This window comes from Mus caroli, unplaced genomic scaffold, assembly GCF_978045245.1.
Source record: "Mus caroli unplaced genomic scaffold, Mus_caroli_1 scaffold_15, whole genome shotgun sequence".
Classification (NCBI taxonomy): Eukaryota; Metazoa; Chordata; class Mammalia; order Rodentia; family Muridae; genus Mus; species Mus caroli.
The window spans coordinates 23,617,041-23,640,382 of NW_028227270.1; the positions used below are offsets into that span (position 1 = coordinate 23,617,041).

Sequence of the window (23,342 nt, forward strand, 5' to 3'; positions counted from 1 at the left end):
GTTCCAGGACAGCCAGGGCTACACAGAGAAACCCTGTCTTGGGAAAAAACAAAACAAAACAAAACAAAAAACAAAAAACATCTGGCCAAGATTTCCCTTCTCCTAAAACAACTTGGACATGCATTACATAAGAGATTGCTGGACATAAAGATGAAAAGTGTTTCCATTGTACGATACATTTATAACACAGGATAAAGCATCAAAATACACTCACCATTGAAAACTCAGAAAGTGCAAACAAGCACAGTAAATTTTAAAAACAAAAAGCAAATTCACCTATAATTCTGGTCGATGGAGACATTGGCCATTGAAATGTTAATGCGTCTGAAAGCTTTTGCTGTTTAGACATGTCTGCTATGGCCACATAGCACATACACGCTGCCTCGTCCACTTAGCTTGTTAGCTGTTTTAGTGAACTCCCAGTGGCTGTGAAGAAATTCCTGAGATATCCATTTTAAAAGGAGCAAAGGCTTGTTTCAGCTCATGGTTCAGAGCTGTGACACAATAGCAGGGAGCATGTGGCAGAACCCAGCTACTCACCTGGAACAACTGGGAACAAAGGAGACAAGAACTGCCCAAGGTCTCCATCTCACTGACCTACCGTCCATCACTTGGCCCTACCTCCTCCAGGTCCCACCATCCCCCAGCAGCAGTGGGGACCAACTATTTATAAATATGCCGGATCTAAACATATATTAATGTTGCTAATATGTCCGTCACTTTGCCAAACATACCTTAGTATGTTTAATGGCTGCAAAGTACTCTGTTACACGGACACGCCATAAGTGGTTTTAACCACTTCGCTGTGTTTTGCAGTTAGAGAATTTCAGACAGTTATGTGATAATACACATTGTAGTCAACTGGCATCTCATCGATGCTTTATGCATGTCACCATGGTTACCTATGGACAGATTGGTAGAGGTGAACCGGTGAGTCACGGTTAGTTTGTTTGCTTGCTTGCTTTTAATTTAAGAATATTAATATTGCTTGCCCACCTGACTCCCTACAAGGATATGTGTATATCTGATTTTCATTTTCATTATCTGAAAATGATGTATATACATATGCTTTACTTATATTCCGCCCAGTTTCAGCTATATGACCCTACTGTACTTTAGAGCAATTGTTAAATGGGACCCCTTTGAGTGTACCAGGCTCTTTTGAAAAACAGTCCTCATTTATACAACTATCACACTTAACATACAAATGAGTGGCCTTGAGCTCATGGGATTCAGACGTCTGTTCAATTAGAGCCATTTTCATAATGTATTTGAAGACTTTTGCTCAATATTCATAAAGCCAAATGTTCAGATACTTTATTTGCCAGGCTATTATGTCCCTGCATAATGGGAGGCTTCTGAGGCAGGACTGGCTGCCTTGCCCTGGCTCTGGGAGCACACTACAGGTAACGTGCCTTTGGCTTCGATCCCAAAACCGCAGCACACAGATGGTGGGGAACAAAAGGCCTGAGTGGCCCACCACGTTTCAGCTGCTCTTCCAGCCTTCCCCCTCAGCCCTCCCGGGTCTGTCTGCTCCCTCCCTTCTTCTCCACCCCCACCACGATCGCGCACCTCTGCCCTCCAGGACTGACAAAAGACCATGCTCAAAATACCCAAATGTTGGTCCAATATGGTAAATCTGAAAAGCGAGCCATTTGATGTCACCCAGTCTTCTCATTAGACATTGTCACTGCCCTTCTCTTTGAATGTCAGGGAAATAAAGTCCATTTAGGTGCCAAGAAATCTTCCCGATAGAGAGGTTGCTATAGCAACCGTGTAGAGATGAATTCACCAGCAAGCCATTCAGTCATAAGGTGCTGGCTTGGAAACTGCTCTGCATGGTGTCCTACCTTCTTTTGAAACTAGAGGGTTCTGCACGGCCCAGCGTCTGCTTTCTATTTCTGTGGTTCAGACACGACTGTTTGTTAAGGTATTTGGTTTGCTATAGAATTAAGGCTCCCAGAGGGGGAGAAGAGGTGGGGTGGAGAACTAGCTGAAAGGCTAGCAAACTATAACAAACCCAGAACAACTTTTTTAAAAGTGTAAGAGGCAGTGGTGGGGGAATCAAACAGAGTCGGCTCCCTATGGAAGCAGGTGCAGCAGGCTGATGTAAATCCTGTGCCCGGGGAGGGGGGAAAACAAAATCAGCTCTATCGAATGTGGGGCTGGTCGAAAATAAACCTCACGCTTTTATTAATCTAATCCCTGCTTTGTAAGCCATGACATTTAACCGGGTAATTAAATAATAATTGAATAAGTCTGCGAGGCATAGAACCAGGCAGAAAGGCGCATTCCCTTGAGATAATTTTTTATCAAATATTGACTCACTCTTCAATATTAATGATGGGGAGCTAATGCTATATTTTATATTTACATACTAACATTGTTTGGAAGACCCTTGGTGATTTATAGGTTCTCAACTTACACATGTGAGTTGAATTGAAAATCCAAGGTCTAGGGACACACATGGATGGTAGGGCGACACAGGGTGAAGCTTCGCCGCCCCTGCCTATCATGGGGCCTTCAGAAAGGCACACCAGTCTAACTGTTCTTATTCCACAAACATACTCACTTGGTGCCAGGGCAGAATCGGAGCTTCTTTTTCTTTTTAGATTGTGATATTATTAGGTTTTAGTTATGTATGTGGGCTTGTGGGATCAGGTACTTGTGGAGGCCAGACCTGTCGAATCCCATGGAGGAAGTATAGACAGTTGTGAGCTATCTAATGTAGATGCTGCAAAAAAAACTTGAGTCCTCTACAAGAGCAATGTGTTCTCCTAACCCCAGAGCCACCTCTCTGGCCCAGGAGTTTCCTTTCCAAACAGCCCCTTGGGTTTTGCTGGCACACAGGAAGCACCAGATAGAGAAGGGTGTAGCATCCCCAGTATAGTGTGCTAGTAGTCAATGACTAAAGGCAGGCTCTTGGAGATGAGTGTATATTTTTGCATATGTGTTCACAATTATCCTATACTTTACTCCTGTGAAGGTTTCCTTACACACGATTTAATAACAATGTCAACATACAGTGTTCTAACTTTCATAGAGACAACTCATTTGTATAAGTGCTTTTAGCTTTTTAGTGTGTGCTGAGGTCTTCTTGTATCTGCACTCAACCTACTGTTAATTACCATTGACAAATAGTTCGTGCCTGAATGTTAACTGTCTGTTTGCATGTGATGAAAGTAAGGGTGTGTCAGAACTTGACTCTGGTCTATAACATGACCTATCCCTTAGTTGTATGGCTTCATAACTTTGGAAGACTGTCATCCCTCAGCCATTCACAGCATAACGACTACAGACCTGTCACCTTTTAGGTTTAATTTCATTGTTAGCAGTTTCCCTCAGATCAAATAGAAACAATCAGTAAAGCAATAAGTTGTGCCCAGACTTAAAATTTGTTATTTCCCCTCTAATCCTGGAGATAGTGGCTACCAACAATGATGCATTAAACAGAGTTGCGAATAGATGATCCTGGTGACCACTATATTTCTAGCATGGGCACATAAAAGAACTTTTTTTTGCTCTTTTTTATTAGATATTTTCTTTATTTACATTTCAAATGTTATGCCCTTTCCTAGTTTCCCCTCTGAAAATCCCCTATCCTCTCCCCACTGCTCCCCAACCCACCCACTCCCATTCCCAGTCCTGGCATTCCCCTATACTGGGGCATAGAACCTTCACAGGACCTAGGGCCTCTCCTCCCACTGATGGCCGACTAGGCCGTCCTCATCTACATATATAGCTAGAAAAGAACTTTTTAAATTTCCAGAACACCAACTGTAATAGGAATGTGATGAAATCGTTTTAACAAGGAATTTCAAGCACTCACTGGCTCTGGGCTGGTTTTGTGTGATGCTGGGTTTGTACCCACAATTTCATATACACTAGGCAAACTAAAAAGACCTACATCCCAAGCCTCTGTAATATAATTTTTTAGATACTGAAAATCCTTCTCAGTTTCCTCTTGGGTCTCTTTAGTGCACAAAACAGTTCAAGTTTGGGGACCACAGATCCTAGATGACTATGTGTCATTTTGTTTTATCCAGATAATGATGGAGAACACTGACATCAGGCACACATGGGACTTAACGGATTTTGCTGACTATTTTTGAAAGCTCTATAGGATGTGTGGTAAGGAGCAGGGTGCATTCGCCCTGGCTCTGCTGGTGCAGCTCAGTATGTTTGGGAGTAACTGTGGCTTCTGAACCAGACTCACACTGTGTAGCCATGGAAGAGCAAAGCGCTGTGTGCTACATAAACTGTGCCTCTGCTATACACAAGCAAGATTGTCAGACGGCAAGCCCAAACGTGTGTTCTTTCTATTGTCCCATTAAAAGGACAATCTGGAAGATGCCACCTGGTCAATCGATTCATATTCTCCACCTGACACAGGGCAGCCTGCCAACCTGACACTTATTCTCAGGCTGCTTTTCTTTGCTAGGGTAGCCACTATTTTTTTTTCTCATTTGGTTTTTGTAAGTATTCAAATTTGAGCAAAAATAAAAAATGTTCAGCTAATCTGAATGATCGCTCTATGTGCACAGAGAAACCTGGATCCTTTTTCTGCCTTCTGGACTGTTTGTAAGCTTTCCTCCGATGTGTCTAGAAAAAGCAGGGCCAGAATTTTCATAGAAGGATTCCAAGGGGGAAGATGTAGAGGTGTCTTGTCTTGTCTTGCTTTGCTTTGCTTGCCTTTTTTTCTTCCTCCCTTCCTCCCCCTCCCTCCCTCTCCCCCCCCACCCTTTCTTTCTTTCTCTTTGAGAGAATCACCCTTTGGTTTTCAGACTGCCTGCCAACTCCGCACCCACAGAAGAAACTTGACCCTTTTCTTTTCTTTATTTTAGGAAGCTTAGAGACTTCAGACAGAAGGTAGAATGTGAATCATGGAGCCACCGGTGCTCAGAGCTACCCTCCAAACCAAGGGAAATGACAAGAAGTCGGCAGACCTCTCAAGGTTAGTGTCAGGAGCCACTGGCATTCAACCGAAGTTATTGTATGCACATACCAAAGTGACCAGTCTTCCCCTGAGCCAGAAAGCTAGTTTAATCCTGTAGTGTGAGATTTGTGATTTTAATTCTGGGAAAGAAAGGCTTGCAAGACCCTCTTCTTCCAACACCTGAACTGCAGGCAGGCTCCCGAGCCTTGGGTCACAAGGAATGCAAAGATGTCCTGGCAGCCTTTGAATCCTTGAGACTTCTTGGTAGTATGAGAGAGATACTTTTCCATGAGCACTTAGGTAGAGAGAGGACCCAATTTCACTATAAAAATATTACTAACTTGCCAAAGGCACATGCCAGTTCTTAAGGAAGACAATCTGAGCTTCTTCCACATCACAGGAATAAAAAGGCCCCCTTCCTCCCCAGACTAACAGTCTGAGTGAGTGTCTCAGTGACTATGCAGTAGACTTTTTTCAGAACCAAGGTGGGGTCAGAGGAGTCTCTGTCTTCCTACAGCAGTCCTGAAGCAGGGGCAAGAAAACTTTGCTTTTATATTTGAACTTTAGAATTCTCACTACTCTTGAAGGCTTATGATGAAGGTTTGGGGTTCTGGTGTCTTCCCATTCTCCACCTCAGCAACCTTCAAGTGCAGCTAAGAGGCTGATTCTGCTGAAGGCCGATAATGAATTTTCATTGAGGGGAGGAGCTGCTGCAGGGAGTGATAACACGCTTGAATGGTGAGCAGTTCCACTCCCCCAGCCTTTTGCAACTGTCCACTGATACAGCCATGGGCAGAACAGAGGTGGCTTTGGAAACCCCATCTGCCTGGACTTGGAGCAGGGAGCAGCTGGACCCAGCCATGGTCGACTGGGAGGGTGACAGTGGCAGAACCAGAAACCAACACTAATCACATGGCTTCTGGGAAAAACCTGGGAGCATGTGATATGCAGATGATGGATCTCCAGAGACAACCAAAAAGAGGTGGAGGGACAAAGGCTATGATTGACATCAGGAGTCCACACATTCCAGTTAGTGCTATACAGTAGAATATAGCCACACTGCTGGTCCATGTTCGCTGAGGTCTTTCTGTCACTGTGAAGTCAACCTACGACACTGTCATTTATCCAATTACACAATGCCTCATGGTTAAACATTGTCATTTGTCTAGATTTCCCATAACCATGGAAACACACCCCTGGGTCCCCAGAAAGGTTTTATTGAAGAGGATAGACCTACCCTGAATGTGAGTGGTACCTTAGGGTTCTGGATCACATAAATCACATAAAAAGGAAACTCAAGCTTGGCACTAGACGTCATCTCTTTGCTTCCTGACTGGATACGACATGAGCAGTGGCCTTACTCTCCTGCCCTATCTGTGCACCAAAATAAACCCTGACTTGAGAAGTAAAGTGATTAACACATGCCTCTAGTCACTGGAGTTTAGTGCCCGTTGATGGAGTCTGGTGCCCTTCAAATGTACTTTGAATGAAGGATCAAAGGCAAAAGAGGCATGAATATGACAGAGGCAACATGGACACTGATATCTGAGGTACTTGAGTTCAAACCCTGACTGATCCTCCTTTAGCTATTATTCTACAAGTCTCAATCTTCGAAGGCTCCTTTAAAAATAAGAACAAGGGGCACAATACTACAACTCTGTGTTCCCTGTACCCAGAGGTAGAGGCAGGAGGATTGGTAATTTAACACCAATATGGGCTACACAGAGAAACTATCTTAAAACAACAAAACCCCACATGTGCACACACATATACACCAGCACATTCATATATCCACAAGCACATGCACACACAAGAGAGAAGATGGGACGAAAGCATTCGGGACTTGTGTGTACTTTTTCAGGTTACCACTTATTCACAAAAGCATGCAATGTTTTTCTTGTCAGTAATCTTAATTTGCTTTTGCAAATCTATACTACATTCCCCTTCGTAAGAGGACAAGATATAGTATTCCTGTGCATTTGAAAATAAACACATTTTTTTTCTGATACAGGTCAAAGTGCTGGCTTGCTAAGTCAGGCTTATACATAGAATATCAAAATTGACATGGTAAAAATTACTATATGGTCCAGAAAAAACCCTTGATCTAATGCCTGTTTATTAAGAGGAAAGTTAACTGTGTTTGCATTTATCTAGTGAGTTAGTATGGACAACTATTTTAAGTCTTACAGTTACAGTTGCATTTGATTTTTACTCTGCATTTTTTGCATTGGTTTTTACTTATATGTGTTAATTGTTGATCATGTGTTTCCTGTCAGAGGTTGAAGCTCTTTTTTTTTTTTTGAGACAGGGTTTCTCTGTGTAGCCCTGGCTGTCTTGGAACTCACTCTGTAGACCAGGCTGGCCTCGAACTCAGAAATCCGCCTGCCTCTGCCTCCCGAGTGCTGGAATTAAAGGCGTGCGCCACCACTGCCCAGCCGAGGTTGAAGCTCTTAATGATTTCAAACGATACATAGTTCTCAGATAGACGTAATGCCAACAAAAAGTTCACAAAATTTAAATGGTTGTGTTTTAAATCACTTTCTTTTCTTTCAGAGAATGATATTTTGCCCCTAAACACAAGATAGAGGCTAAAATCTTCTTTGCAATCTTTTTTCCCCTTGTAGATGTATGTCTAACTCCATAGATGGGATCAATAGCAGAGCATCCGTTTTTCTGCTCATAGACGCTCAGGGTGCAGTCTTAGGTGTGATGCCTCTGTAATCAAGTCATTTGCCTCCCATCTGGAAACTGCCTTCAGAGAACAGAGAAAATAGACTCTCTACTTGGAGAACCTTGAGTTTTAGCTGAGCATTGGCTGAGGCCAATACTGATTGCCAAGGTTCTGTGTGCATTGAGGACGAGGTTTCTGAGACAGAGTGAGATAACCATCCCATTGGGGCAATAACAGAGAGCTCTGCCAACGTGGATCTCAGGCCCACTCCTAACAGGTGCAGAGCAATGGGCAGATATCCAGAGCTCAGTTCCTTTCTTGCACAGCAAGAAAGAAAGCGTGGAAAATAGACGCTTGGCTGCTATATAGTCAAAGGCCCAGATGACTGTCCAAACACATGGTAAGGGAACACTCTGGTTCTGGTTGTGGTCTTAGTGTAAAGATGCCACATACCTGTGGTAAACATAAAGACTGTGATTGCTCCATCACTGGTAAGGACGGATCTCAGAGTGAGAGCAGGCTAAGGAGGTCGAGAACTTTCCTTGTCAGGCTGGAGAGACGGAGTGATGACTCAGTGGCTAAGAGAGCACATTGCCCTGTTAGATCAGAGTGCTTTTCCCAGTGCCCACATTGGTAGCTTGCAGATGCTGTTAACTCTCTCACTGCACCTACAGTCATCTTGGTGAGAATGGAGGCTGTACACGAGGGAGGTTGCCAACGTGGCCAGCCTACAGGTAAGCCACATTCTGTAAGACAGGTCTCTACCTCCTTCAAGAGCTGCCAGGAGAGTGGCTGTCCTTAGGGAGCACCCTCTGCAGGGTTGCTAGTATTCTGTTCCCCATGCCATGAAGCACTTAAAGGCAAGCAAGTCATTTGTCTTACTGTTGTAATTTTGGCAATGACATGATTTACAGACAATGAACTGTTCAGAGCTTTAGTGTGTGACCCAGTGATTTTTAAGTCTCAGTTTCTATGCACATACAAAATGCAGTAGAGTCTTGCATTTTACTCCATTCTTGCCAACCTGTTACACTGGCTTCTTGGTCCTAGCAGCGGTTCTTGAGATACCTTGGGGCTTTCTATATGAATAACTGTGCCGTCTGTAGATAGAGAGCCTTATTACTTCCTTTCTGATTGTCATACCTCGTATTGTTTTCATACTGGTCATGATCTCGGCTATGGAGAGACAAGACAATACGCGTTCTTGCCTTTATGTCAATCTAGGAGGCGAGAAGTCAGTATGTGAGTCCAAATCTTAGGTTGACTCTGGGGTTTGGTAGACTTCTTTTTGACCCCGAAGGAGTTTCTTCCTGTTCTTAGGTTGAGCTGAATTTTAAGTATGCCCATGTTGTTTGTTGTCTGTGACTTTCCTGCAGTGGCCATGCTGTTTCCTGCTTTTATTACTAATCTAAGTCATTGCCCTCTTTGGTTTTCTGGTGTTGAACTATCCTCACATACATGAGCTTGCTCCTCTTTGTCTATAATGATTGTTTTGTTTTTCATATATCGTTAGATTTAATTCACTGGTATGTCATGAAGGCTTTTTGTGTTTATGGGCATAGGTAATACTGGCTTGTTATTTTCTCCTTTTTAGGAATGTGTTTATTAGTTTTTGACATTGGATTTTGCTTGCTTTCCAAAGTAAAGCAGAAAGTGTCCTTTCCTCTTGTCTGTCAATTTTCCTCCTCCCTCTCCCTCCTCTCTGTCTCTGGGTGTGTGGGTGTGTGTTTATGTGTATGTGTACATGTGTGTGTGTGTTGTGTTTGTTCATGTAGTGTATATGTGTGTGTGTGTGATGTGTATGGTGTGTGTGTTGTATATCTGTGTATGGTGTATGGGTGTGTACAAGTGTGTGTGTGTGCGTGGTGTATATGGTGTGTATGCTGTGTATGTGTGTGTGTAAGTATGTGTGTGTAGTGTATATGGTATGTGTAGTGTATATGGTATGTGTGGTGTACATGGTGTGTGTGGTGTATGGGTGTGTGTGTGTGTGGTGTATAGGGTGTGTGTGTGTGTGTGTTATATGGTGTGTGTGGTGTGTGTGTGTGTGTGGTATGTGTGTGTGTATAGACCAAGCTGCTCTCAGTCTTACAGGACTCCTTTATTCACCCCTGAATGCTAAGGGTAAATGTGCCATGGTGCCTGCTCTCAATTACTTCCTTTTGTCTTCACACACAACCATCAACACATACTTCCACTGTCTCCTTCCCATCTGTTAGGAGATATATTATCAGAATGCTTCACACAGTTGAGAAAATCTCTCAAATGGTTAATATACGTGATCCTCTATCTAACTGATGGCTGGGACACCTTGCAGGGAGAAGGCAACTGGCACAGTAATGTCATTATGTCTCCCATCATCTCCAATGTGTGCCTTCCCATCTGCTTCTCGCTGCTGGCAATACACTTGGGCACAATTCAGGAGACCCACAGGTTCCAAACAGCCCCTCCTCTTGTGTCCTGCACATAAAGGTGCCCTTTTGATTATGTGCCCATCTACTCTGATAGCTTACACGCAATTGTATTTCCTTTCCCACCTTGCCAAATGCTCACGCTTCTATCAGTCTCCAGTATAAAAGCAAGCCATGAATAGATTTTATGATGTGTAAAAATGAGAAGACACTTCAGATGGGGCAAAAAGACAGGGTTAGACCTCTGCAGGGACTAATGCATAATCCAGCGAGCCTTGACTTGAGAGCATGCGGCCGGGTTGCTCGGGTGGGTTTTAGTGGGTGTTTTGGGGCTTGAACATCTCCTCCATTCGCATGGATTTGTGGCCTCTTCCTGTGCTATAACAGGACTACTATGAAATGAACAGAACTAGGAATGGATAACAGTTTGCAGGGATCAACACAAAATGGAAATTCATGTTCTTTGCTGAAAAAGCAAGGGGTGGGGTGGGATACCCCAAAAGGCACTAAAATATAAGGGCTGCTCTGTCACATGTGGTTCTGAGCATGGGAGGTAAGATGACTCTTGTAGATACCCGAGGACCCTCCCTTGTGTCTGGAAATGTGTGTGGTGTGTTCGTTGGAGGTGTGTTCTTCCTGACAGGGACTAGAAGGACGCAGGGAGATTGGGCCAAGAAGTCTTCTTTCTTGAAAGCTCATTGTCCAGTCACTGAGCTGTGGATATTGTGTGTATCCCCCAGTGATTCTCATGTTGGAAGCTGGAGGACCGGGGGAGGGGGGATATTGAGAAGTATTGGCATCTTTAAAAGGTGGGGCTTGGTAGAGATAATAAGATCATTGAGATTCTGTCCTCCAAAGAGATTTGTTTTGTTTTGTTTTGTTTTGTTTTTGCTTCTGGTGTGATCTCAGTTAGTTCTCATGGGAATAGATTCTTATAAAGAGATGAATCTGACCCCTAATTGCTCTGTCTTGTTTTGCTATGTGATAGCTCCTTCTTAAATATATTACTGCCATGAAGCCATCTGCCATGGTGGGAAAAGTCCTTATTAAGAACAAGTGTTTGGGCTTTCTCTCTCCAAAACTATGAGCTACATAGTTAAACTTCTTTTTCTGTACAAAAGATTCAACCTCTGGTATTCTGTTACAGAATAGAAAAGAGGCTGGAATTGAACTCGTGGCCAGAGGGTGATCTTCAAGGGATTATAATCTCTTTGAAAGGACTCCATATCTGGGTGACTATTGAAAGAAAGTTCTCCTCAGCAGATCACCAAATGGGTACTCACAGGGTTGTCAGACAAGGAGAAGGATAGGTACTTTCCACAAAGACACCATGGAGCACGTGGATCTGATCTTGATCTTCGGTGCCAGGTTTCTTGCAGGGTTTCAATGGCTGCTGTGTTAAGACACAGGGACTGGGCAGGATCTAAGACCCAGGGAGGGAGTGGCAAGAAGACAGCAGAGGTTAAACGATGATTCAGTGGAGTCACAGAGACCCAGATGCATGCTCCTTCGTCCCATTGGGCTTCACCTAAGAACACAATATCAAGGATATCAATTAAAAAGGAAGCCAAAGGAATGCATACCCAAAGACAGGACTCTTCTGACCCGGGAACCTATAAAAAAACCATCATCCAGTCTTCCATGAGGTCAGTCCTGTAAGGGAATCACACATGTAGGGTTTTGTACACAAGGCTTGAGACAAAGCTGGAAGTAAGTAAAACGTAGGTGTATTGGGCAGTATCCCTAGCATCACCACATGTCTGTGTGACTGGTGAGATGACACCCTTAACTGTAATCTCAGCAAAGGGAAGTAGAGACAGGAAGATCAGAAGTTCAGAGCCAGCCTTCTTTGCACAGCATGTTGAAGGCCAGCCTGGGCTACATGAGACCCCCATCTCATATAAAGAAGCATGGAAATGTTATTAATGTTATTATTGACTAGACCGTGTATTTGAAACGGGATGCAACGTCAACGTTTTGCAGCAAGGTTTGTGAATGTGATCATGCTGATGTCCAGGAAAGCAGTGACAGAAAGAGCATCTAGTAAAGTCCCAGCTTTCCAGAAAGTTGTTGACCAATTGCAGCCCCAGCCTAGAGCTTCATGGTGGCCCAGCAACAAGGTCAGCTTTGGCTCTGTACTTGCTTGAGTATAGTTTGGTTAAAAACAACCACAGATCTACCCTTATTCTAGCCAAAGAAAATGAGTTTTCCAGAGAATTAGCCCAAGCTCAGATCACCCTTTAAGAACAGTTACAGTATAAATGATGAGTAACCATGGAGAAAGGAGAAAGCCTTTTCTACATCCTCTAGCTTACATCTGCAGCCTTGCTTAGCATGGCTAAGCCAAATGACTCTGGACTACTAATCACTGAGATAAACCTCCATGGGAGGAGAAGAATCTTGGAAGGAAATGTCAATCAGTTTGTTGCTGGAAGCAACGTGAGCCCAGATGAGATGCCAGCCCTGACTAGACCATCTCTCCAGGCCCCACCAATCAAGTCCTTTGTTTGCAATGGAATAATAGTTGTGTCTGATTTACATATACCCTTCTGTACCACTAGGCTACTTACAATAAGAAGATTCTTACAATCTCATACAGCATAAAGTATACAAAAACAACGGCTGCACTTTATTACTTAGGAAAAAATGATAAGGAAAGCACCTGCACATGCTCAGGATAATTGGAGGCTCCCTGGTACTTCCAATACACAGGAAACTGAATCCATGCATGCAGAATCTACAGATGGGGAAGGTCGTCTGCACTTGGGAAAGGATATCTTGTGGAGGTGGGGACCATTGTTTTCTCACTCTATCTCTGGGAGTTTCTTGGTTAAGTTCAAGTACAAATTTCTCTTACAGATAAGGCAGTGCAGAAGAGTTTTAATCTGCAAAGCAGTGGGTATAAGAGGCTGCCCAAGCCTCTCTGTACTACTCTCAGCAGTAGCCAAGGACTGGAGGCTGGCTCGGTAGGTAATGTGCTTGCTGAGCAAGCATTAAGACTTGAGTACGGATACAAAGCACGAGCATAACAACTAGACACTTGTGTTGTACCTGCATATTTGTAACCTCCGCTCCGGGGATGAGAGTATCTGAGACAGAGGAGGAGACTTTATGGTAAATTGCCTCAAATAGGGGAAGGGCAAACATTCCAACACTAGTGTGTCCTCAGAGCACACACTCTCAACCACTGTGCCTGAAATCCAGCTCCATGCTGTGCAGAGGTTTCAGAGACTTGACATTAAGGAATCATCTAACCCAACTACTATTGCATAGGGGCTATGATCACTTGCTATTTCTGTAATAAAGCCTATTACTTATATAGATCTAATACATTGTCCATCTTTTTTTTTTTTCTTCTTCAAAAGTGAAGAATTCATGGCAACAGAGTCAGGACTTTCAGCAAGGACCAGAGGATGGAAGAGACAACACAGAACTAATCTAATGGGACAACACTGACCTAGGAGCCAGGAGCCACTCACATGGCTCCAGTTGCTTTATTAAAACAAGATTATGGCGAATATGGAAGCTGAGAGGCCTGTCCATAAACAATCTCAGTCACCTGGTTGGAAGAGGATGTAGCTTGGAGATATGGAGACAGTGGGAAGTTGTCGTTTTGATCCTGTAAGAATTATTTGAAGAATAGGAGTGGGGTATACAATAGCAATTCCAAGTGACTTTCCTGTGCTTCACCTGAGCTATTAGAACATTGAAACTGCCTTTAGTTGGAAAGAGGAAAATCAAGAAAGAGACAGTTCTGGAGAGAATATCTTAAGAGCTAGGGGTTGATGACATTAATGATGTCATTAGATGGCCCCACAGCCATCTAAACAGAGATACAAGATTCTTTGGGAGTCAAGAGAAAGGTTGGGCCTAGACATGAAAATTTGCTAGTTTCTAACATGTAAAAATAGTTAAGAAAATGCGTAACCCATCACTGAAGTTCATAATGATGGAAAAACTTACTCAAAGTATTCAAGTTACTCAAAATACAGCTTACTGATAAACAGTATCATATCACCTAGGAACACATTAGCTATGTAAATCCGTAGGCTTATCTATACCCTTGGAATCAGATATTCCTTGGGTAGGGCCCTGCACATTTGTACAGTAAGCCTTCCAGGTGTTTCCTTTGCCTACTAAAATTTGAGAACCACTGATATAGAAATTAGAGAGCAAAGAAGAAAGCCAAGGGAAAGCCCAGAGAGGAAGAAGACCAGAGGGCATGGGGTACTGGAACTCAAGCCGACAAAACTGCAAGTAGAAGAGGCATCCATGCTGTGCCATGCCCCCAAGAACTACACACATTGTCTCCAAGGTGAGGACATTCCGTCATCTGTAGGTAAAGCTTCGGTGGTTGTGCAATGGCCACAAGCCTGGTGAGCTGACTTTAAGAGAGAAGGGACAGAGGGAGAAGCAAAACTTCAAAAGCAAGTGTTCAGAGGAGCTTGGCCTCAGGGGGAAGGGGGATGGACAGTGGCTAAAGTGGGAAAGAGTTAAGAGAGAGCTGTTTTCTCTCTCTCTCTCTCTCTCTCTCTCTCTCTCTCTCTCTCTCTCTCTCTCTCTCTCTCCTTTCCTCCCCTCCCTCCCTTCCTTCCTTCCTTCCTCCCGTTCTCCCTCCCAACCACTCCTCTTTCCTTTTAGATCAAAACTAGACAGTGTATTTCCATAGCTCTGTGTTTGATCTGTCCAGATGAAGAAAATAAGAAGAGACTAAAAGGAGCAAAGGAGCAAGTGGGAGAAGGTGAGATGGTGTAGCAGAATTTTCCCTGTCCAATCACTTTAAATATTAATACAAGAAGCCTGTGATTGGACAGGGAAAGGGGAATCGGAGCAAAGAGTTGCAGAGCTGGAGATGGAGGAGACAGGTAGGGGGAGATGGAGAAAGATGGAGGACGAACAAGATGGTTCAGATTCTCATGGCTTTAAATGGCCACAGGTAGCTATAATATCATATAGGGATAGAAAGATTGGGATAACTTGTCTAGGTGGTCAGCTTGTATCATTATCAATTGGCTTAGAAAGTATTGGGTGGGCATCTTGTGAATTGAGAATTTATTGATTAATAAATCTGACTGATTAATTATAAGCTCCAAGAGTGTAGGTTTTACTGGGATACTGTGTATTGTGACAGCTGAGAGGTGGTCGGCTATTGCATGGGGTTGGCATGGCAGTAACCCACCAAGGAGACTTAGTGAGTCAGATGGAGACATTTTGGGAGCTCTGGGCCAGAATGTCTGCCAGATGAGCACAATCCGCTGGTGATATGTGGCCCGCTGGTGCGTAGTGTGAGACTATGTTGTTCATTTTAATATTTCCTACAAGATGGAGTGCCAGTTACCAGCCATGAGCATCCACCCAGGTGTTCATCCACAGTAAAAAGCAAGAAGATGACATGGATGAACAGGATACTTGGTTGTAATCCCAGACCCTTAGAGACAGAAACACTGTGAACTCCAAGACGGCGAGGACTACATAGTAAGACTTTGTGTCAAGACGAATCTTGTATTTACTGTGAGAGAAAAAAAGTGGAAAAGAAGAGAAAACAAAAAATAAGAAATACAATCTGGATTAAGAAAAGAAGAGGTAAAGAGAATTATGTGGAAAACTAGAAGAGAGACATATAAACTAGAGAACAAAGGATGGAGAAAAAAAAGGAAAACGTTAATACACAAGGTAGCAATTATCTCTTTGAAGGATCAGCCATATTTTTGACAAGCGCATGATAGTTAGTTCTCAGAGCATCCCGTGAACCAGAATGAGGCTCAATAGTGGACATGGTGGAGTCTTAGCAGCCACTGAATATCATGATCAAAATACTCAATTTCAATAGGCTTTGAATAAGCAAATAGAAGTAGACGCCTCAGCTTACATCAGGGTCCAGTCAGTAACTTGACAGAATTTTTATGTTTTCTGATCTTAAAGGCTTTACATGATATTGCTTGAGTGACGTCCCATGTATAGGAGGAGACTCTTCACACCAGCAAGACACTGCTAGTCCTTTCAGGCAGGAGAAAGTCTAGAATGTTCACTCGCTGCCAGGTTTAGCCTCCGAGGAACCCGAGAGACCATCCTAGTCCCTTTATGGACCTCTTTTAGAAGCTAAGCTGAGGACTGAATCCAAAGAGTTTTGCAACCACAGCATGTTTCTCTTAACATGATCTTTAGGGTACTTGGAAGCCTTCTAGAAGGGAAGTTTCTCTTAACTCCTTAATCCCTTTCCTAGGATGGTGTCTACGTCCCAGGGAATGAGCCTCCCCTGACTGATATACTCTGAGATGTGTGCTCCCTATCTGAGCACCTGTGTTCCATTTAGATGCTCTACTTCTTAGTTATTTTCAGTTCTGGGAATATTTCTTGGTCTCTTGAAGTGTTCTGAGCCCTAAGGAGAGACTAGAGCTCCCCAGAGCCCTTCACTATTTCCTTTCCTTCTGCCTGGGCATTTCCAGGAATAGATGCCTAGGTCCCACACATCGAGGTTCCCAAATACAATTATTCTCTGGCCAGTGGTGGGGACAAGTCCCTGGGGTGACACACTGACTCCTTCCTTCCCTCTGACAACCCTTATCCTGTGGTGGTAGTATGTGTGGGTGGGTGGGTGCACTGAAGTGGGAACAGGAGGAATGAGCAAATGAAAAACTAGTCTTCTTATGTCACCATTCAAATCTTTTTATGGTTTTTAGTTTATGGCCTGGGTTCCCAAATAGAGAAACCAATGGTTTGATCAGTTTGCTCTTCATGCTTGTACATCCAGTAGTAATGGAGACAAACACCCAGGGACTCCAAGGGGAGGGGAAAGGGGCTCCGGAAGCAGCCGTTACGATCTCCCTGTCACTGTTATGGGAGCGCACATGTCTCACTCTAGAAGGTCTCTACTTCACCTCCAACTGTCAAGCCAGCACAATGTCCAGTGACTTTTGTACCTTGATTTGGGTTGATGGCAAGGAGCCCAGATGCCCCCTGGGGCAGTAGGAAGGCATTGCTGGCAGGCATTGGAAACAAGTGCCCCCAAGAAAGGAGGGAAGCGTATTTTTGTTTAAGTTCTGGGGCTTTGCTCAAAGCACATTTTCCGATCCCAGGGAAATGCACTAGTAGGTTTCCATGTGACGATGTCTACCTGGGAGGCCCCATCCCTCTTGGCACCATCCCACTCCAGAGAGGCCCCGCTTGGAAATCTCATCTTTCTTACAACAGATGCTGGGGTTCGGTCCAGATGTCTTAGACATGTTTTCAGTGTGTGCACGGTGCTGGTCTGGGATGGAAGGGGAGCCAGAAAGGGATGGGAGAGGGTGTTAGGGCCTTCTCCCTCCTCTGCCTGGCTCTCGGCTCTTATTTGTTTTCTCCTGTAGATCTGGCTGGCAGTAGCTAGGGTTATGGAAGTGGAGCATGCTGGGGGCCAGTCTAACAATCTGGACCCTTTCAGTGGAAAATACTCCTGGGTGCCTTAGCAGGACTCTGCCATCTCCATCTCTGAGATGATGATGATGATGATGTATGTGTGTTGGGGGGGGTGTATCTGTTTATAATTCTTTTCTTTTTTTCATTTATTTATTCACTTTACATTCCAATATCTGCCCTCCTTCCTCCCAAACCCGCCCCCCCCCCAGCTTCCACCATCCTCCCTCCCCTTCTCTTCTGAGAAGGGGGAAGCTCCTCTGGGTACCACCCCACCCTGGCACATCAAGTCTGGAGTGGGGGCTGTCCCTGAATCTGTCACCTAGCCTTGTCTGGCCTAAGTTGGAGAGGATGAGCCTCGTCCTGCAGAGATGACTTTCTTTGAAACAGTGTTCAAACGTCAATCAGCCAAGAAACAAAACAAAACAAAACAAGGCGCTAAGGCATTAGCAATGCAAATGTTAACCCCACCCTAAGATTCTGTTTTCTCATGTCTGGGATGGGGGAACCAAGAGTCAACATTTTTAGTAAGTGATACAGGCGATTCGAGACAACGTGCTGACAAGCACTCGGGGGGGGGGGGGGGGGGGGTGGCATGAGGTCTGTGCTAGCCTTCAGCTTTCCCTAGGCTCCTGGCCTTGCCATGTCCCCACAGCCAGTTAGGTGAAAGCTAACATCTCCTATTCCTGCCCACCTGCTCCAGTGGCACAGCAAAACTACACTCGTGCTATTGTGAGCTGTGAACCACCAGACAGCCACAGGGAAGAGGCCAATGCAAATGCACAGTGGAAACGGAGCTCCTGGTTGGATTTTGCAACTCTGAAGCACTTGTTGGCTTCATGCAATTGAAGATTTCGGAGCAGACTGTCTTCCTGTTGGTTGTCTCTTACTTGCTTTCGTCTCTCAGAGGAAAGGCAACTTCGGGGGAAGAGAACTCCATCGTGATTTTCTTCAGTGTCTCCAGGGTCTACCATCTATCCATGCACATAACTGGGGGAGAGTCTCTGACTTCTTACGGGGATATTCCCAGAGTTCACTCTTGCTCAGCTATTTGGATCTTGTAGCTCATTAGGACAACCTAATAGAGGGTAGCGATGCTCCCCAATGTTTAACTGAAATGCAGTTGAACTATATTCTAATAGGACTACAGGATCTAAAATAACCTATAATATGGGTTTTATTGGAAAATGGGTTCCAGATTCTAGTAAAAGATGCTAGGAGCTCTTTTTTTTTTTTTCTGGTTGTTGTTCCAGAACAGGACTGGACTCATGTTGTAGGAACTCCCTCTGCCCCTTTACACACACACACACACACCACTCAAACATGGACACAGACACAAACAAACACTCTCACACATACACAAACACACAAACAGACAGACTGGAACAGGTATATACCTGTCAAAAATGCTTGCACTAGTCTGACAGAGTCAGAACAAGTGATCTAGAAAGAACATTTCAGGGAGACAGAGTCAGGCAGTCCTTAAGAGACTGTGGAGTACTGAGCCCTTTATTAGCAGTACAGAGGCCAGTTAGAGCTGTCTGGCTATTGTAACAGTAACAGCAATAGGGTGGTGTGGTGACACCAAGTGAGGATTTATCACACCCTGTAAACAAATTAAGGCAGTTTAGTTATTTACCACTGAGTAATGAACCACTATAAAACATGGTAGTGTTTTAAAAAAACAACTACTTAATGTTCTCATGAGCCTCTGTTACGGGCTTGCTCAGGTGTGCGTTGTGTGGAGATATATATATATCTCCACACAACGCACACACACACACACAAATATATATATATATATATATATATATATATATATATATATATAGAGAGAGAGAGAGAGAGAGAGAGAGAACACTAAAGTTTGTACCCCTAGAGACATGGTAATGGACTGCCTTAGTTAGTGTGAGGCTAGTTCTAGTCTGAGTATGTAGTAAAAGCCATTTCAGACGTACTGCTAACACTCCCAGAAGAAACTGCTAAGTGGTTTTATTTATAGTCTTTTCATGTCTAAAGTAAGAGTCCGGGCCATAAATTTCACTTTGTCCTCTTTTCTTCAGTTTCTTCAGCCTAAGCTTTCTGTCCATCAACACAGCCACCCACTTTGTCAACCACGACATCACAGAATTTTGGTATATTACCATGGATTTTTGACGTGATGCCCAGATAATAACACATGAATTTCCAAAATTTCCATAAGGCTTACTTAAAAAAAATCTGAGTGACCTAGAGTCACAGTTGACCATAGTATAATGTCCTCTCAGGCTTGTGTATTGATGTGAGGGGCAAAGAAAGAGGCAGAAGTGACAGCACCTTGAGAACTGCGTATTACCGTGGTGTGGTGGAGACAAGCCTGGTTGTTCCAACAACCCCCTCCCCACAGCACATTTCTTTTGGATTGGTCGTGGCCATGTGCCCTGCGTCTTTCTCTGATCTAAATGTGGCCAGATGACTAAGTTCTAACTAGAGAAATAGACGACTGGAAGACAGACTGCTCCAAAGGAACTGACTTCAAACTGGGAAATGGGTCACTGAGATGGCTCAACAGATAACGGTGTTTGTCACACAAACCTGCTGACTTGAGGTCCATCCCTGATCCCCAGAGTCCACACTAGGAGACAACTGACCCCACAGAGCTGCCCTTTGACCTCCACATGCATGTTGTGGCATGCACATACACACACATAAACATCATGCACACCCACCCATAAATATGCACACACACACACACATACATAATTACAACAAATAAAACTTTATTAATAACTGAGACATGATACTTGGTTCACGTTGAATCGAGTCTTCCTGCTGCCCATACTAATATGGATAGGTTGGCTAGTTCTTTACCAATCATCTGACAGCTCAAGGGAACTTTAGAATAGAAGCCATATTCCAGTATGGCAAAACACAAGACAGAAGATTGGCTCTGAGCCAGCAGTGACTATGAAGTTTTGTTCTAACTCTGAACTCTAGATATAGATATCAAGGCCAGAATCAAGATGGCAGTAAAGCAATTCTCACTGAAACCATTGCTATTTGGGAGCTTCTTGTTATAGTCACCTCAACCTTATGTACCTGACCCTACCCATATAACACATATATCTATATATCTATGTAGATATATTATCTATTCATATGTGTGTTTCTGTGTGTCCTATTATGAATGTTATTTATACTATACATAGAAGCATAAAAAGGTTAAGAACCCATGACCAAAACTACAGGGAGTATTCACCCAAACCATCTACAACCTCTGTGTCAAGATCAGCCTTCATTTTGATTGTTTCATTAATATAATTTAGGTATAGTTGTGTTCAGGTCCAATGCAGGCCAGAAGAGGACCCTCTGGAGATGGAGTTGGGTCACCATGAGAGTCCTGGAATCCCAACCTCGGTCCTCTGCAAGAACATCAAGTCCTCTTAACCACTAAGCCACCTCTCTAGCCCCTCCACTCATCGTCTTGTATAATCCACCTTTCACAGAGGAAGTGCCGCCTCCGCCTGAACTATAAGGAGGATGTCGTTCTCGACCCCCATGCCTCTCACTCCTTTCTTACAATCCCCATGCCACCCCATCCCTCAGACACCAGGCTGTCATGAGGCTCGCTATGTAAGCAGCACACGCAATAATACTTCTACCTCAGGCACTTACTTAAGTGGTGGAGTTACAGGTATGTGCCACCAGATCTGCCTCAAAGATCATTTTCAACTGTTCTATTTGTTTGCGTTGACTAGCATAGCCCCTGGTGCGGAGTTTAGTGAGTGAACTTTGACTGCAATTGTGGCCCCACACAGAGTAAAATACCTTTGCCCTTTCCTACTTATTGTCACATGTCCACTTTTGCTGCACAGCTTGTGCTCAGCAAGGCTAAGGCTAACCCGGATAATTGTGACCCATTCATACCCAGTGGTACGTACCGAATGGATGGTACATTTGGTGTCTACGTCGCTGATTCATGGATGGAAGGGGTAGATTCATGGATGGAAGGGGTAGATTCTCAGTGGCTGTTCCTGGCCACCTTGTCATTTCCCTAAGCGAGGCAAAGGTGGGCAGATTCGAGCCAAGACAGAATGGGATGGGTGGGAGGGAGGTTAGTGGGAGACTTGGATGCTCTGAGAGGAAGAAAGGAGCTCTTTCAGCTTTTCCATGAAGGCTGTGAGGGAGATGGGGAGGCAGTTCTCATAAAGCAGGATCAAATGGCAGTCTCTCTGTAGAGATTAAAGTTGAGAAGCAAGAAAATGAATGGGCGTACCCAGGGAGCCTCTAGTAGGCATCTGAATGGGGCCATTCTGTTGGCTTCACCCATTCTTCATGCATCATCTCACTGCAGTGGTGACAGCGCCCTTCAGTTTTTTCAGTTATTCCTACAGGGGTTTGCCTCCTCTGCCTCGTTTACCGTTAAGACTGTTACATAAGCATTCCAGTAGCAGAGGAGACAGCCCCATACTGCAGTTTTGTTACGTGTTAGGTTTTATGTAGATGATGAGTTGGATGAGGGTAATTAGACTTGTGTGTTGCCTGAAGAGCCACCACAGCTTACATTACAGTGGGAAGCAATTAATTAAAAGGTACCTTCTGAGCTTTTGATTAGTTCTTCTTACTGAGACCCACTTAGCCTGTGGAGCTAAGTGGTCATCCTTGTGTTGGGCTGCTCAGGAGCCCCCACCCCCATCCCCGAGTGCTCCATGGTGACCTGGCCAGGAGCAGTTTCATCTGTCTTGAGATGTTTATACAGTGTCTTCATTATGAAATTTTACTCAGGGTTTTATAATTTAGCCAAATGGGGACTGTCAGGGCTGTTTTTAGGAACTGCTTTTTGTAGAAGATTTTGTTTCCTTCCTGTAGGTTATGGAAAATATTATCATTCTAGTATCCCATAGCCTGACCTGTTTCTCTGACTTGAAGACTCATGGGGTTTTTTTTTGTTTGTTTGTTTTGTTTTGTTTTATTTTGGTTTTGGTTTTGGTTTTTCAAAAAACCAGAAGAATGCACCACCCCCTGCCTTTTCCAAGTGCCAGTCATGTGATTGGCCCTTTCCAATTGGTTGGAAGGAGATTCTCTGATTGGACTCTGAACCCAAAAGAGCAACACCTCTCTCAAGGCCAACTGGTGGGGAAGAGTCTGAAGAACATCAGCTGCCATTCTATTGGCCCACAAGGAGGATCTGCATGCAGAGCCAGCACCAAGAATTATTTGTGCAGGCACATGTGCATGCATGTGTGTGTGCATGCAAAATTGTGTGTGTGTGTGTGTGTATGTTGCACAGGTTGTTCTTTTTCGGCTTGCCACAGTCCTAGCTCTTCCTCATACTTCATCAAGTCACTTGCTTGTTGACAATATTTATGCATTCAACCTTCACTTTGTTTAAAAGGCCGTTTGGTTGGCAGTACTTGCTTCTCTATTTTCTAAGGTCTCAAGAGTTTGGAAATACTAATGCTCAGACTTGCCTGTCACACAGCACAGAGCCTCCTGCAAGCAGCATACCTAAAGATGAATTTTGGAGATGACAGTTCTCTTCAGAAACTTGAGATGCCTTTGAACAAGGCAGAAGTCTCGTGGGGTTTCATGGTTGGAGCCTCTTCTTGGGAAGATTTAAGCATGCTGGAAGCAGATAGCAGCGCTGTACAAAGAGACATTTGTCACACTTTCCCCGGGATTAGCTGAGCTAGAGGAGAGCAGAGGCGTCTGGCACAGCCCTCACTGGAGAGTGAGGCCTCCAAGGCTGGAGTCCATCCTTTGCTGTAAGGAATCTGAACTGTGTTTGGAATAAACACATCTGGATTGGAGGTTGGCTGTGTAAACAAGATCTAGACCCCTTGCTTCTGTCTGAAAAGAAAATATGAAGGAACTGGCCAGGGTTTTCTGAGCAGATCTTAAAGAAGTTGAACGTCACTAGCCTTCTGTTCTTCTACCTTTATTGTTTATTTGA

At 44.0% G+C, this 23,342-nt stretch overlaps 1 protein-coding gene across 2 annotated transcripts in view; it reads left to right on the top strand.

Annotated features, from left to right (window-relative positions):
* Positions 1 to 15,044, top strand: part of LOC115029096 (uncharacterized) — a 43,844-nt gene extending 28,800 nt beyond the window's left edge. The window contains exons 1-4 of one of the 2 annotated variants that reach the window (XM_085831328.1): positions 1,823 to 1,930; positions 4,845 to 4,954; positions 12,878 to 12,984; positions 13,384 to 15,044. In XM_085831328.1, coding sequence (XP_085687454.1) covers positions 1,839 to 1,930; positions 4,845 to 4,954; positions 12,878 to 12,984; positions 13,384 to 13,386 — 312 coding nt within the window. In that variant the 5' untranslated portion in view covers positions 1,823 to 1,838 and the 3' untranslated portion in view covers positions 13,387 to 15,044. Of the gene's footprint in view, positions 1 to 1,822; positions 1,931 to 4,844; positions 4,955 to 12,877; positions 12,985 to 13,383 lie in introns of those variants that run through there. The other variant, XR_003834673.2, reaches the window with a different exon arrangement.
* Positions 15,045 to 23,342: the final 8,298 nt, after the last annotated feature.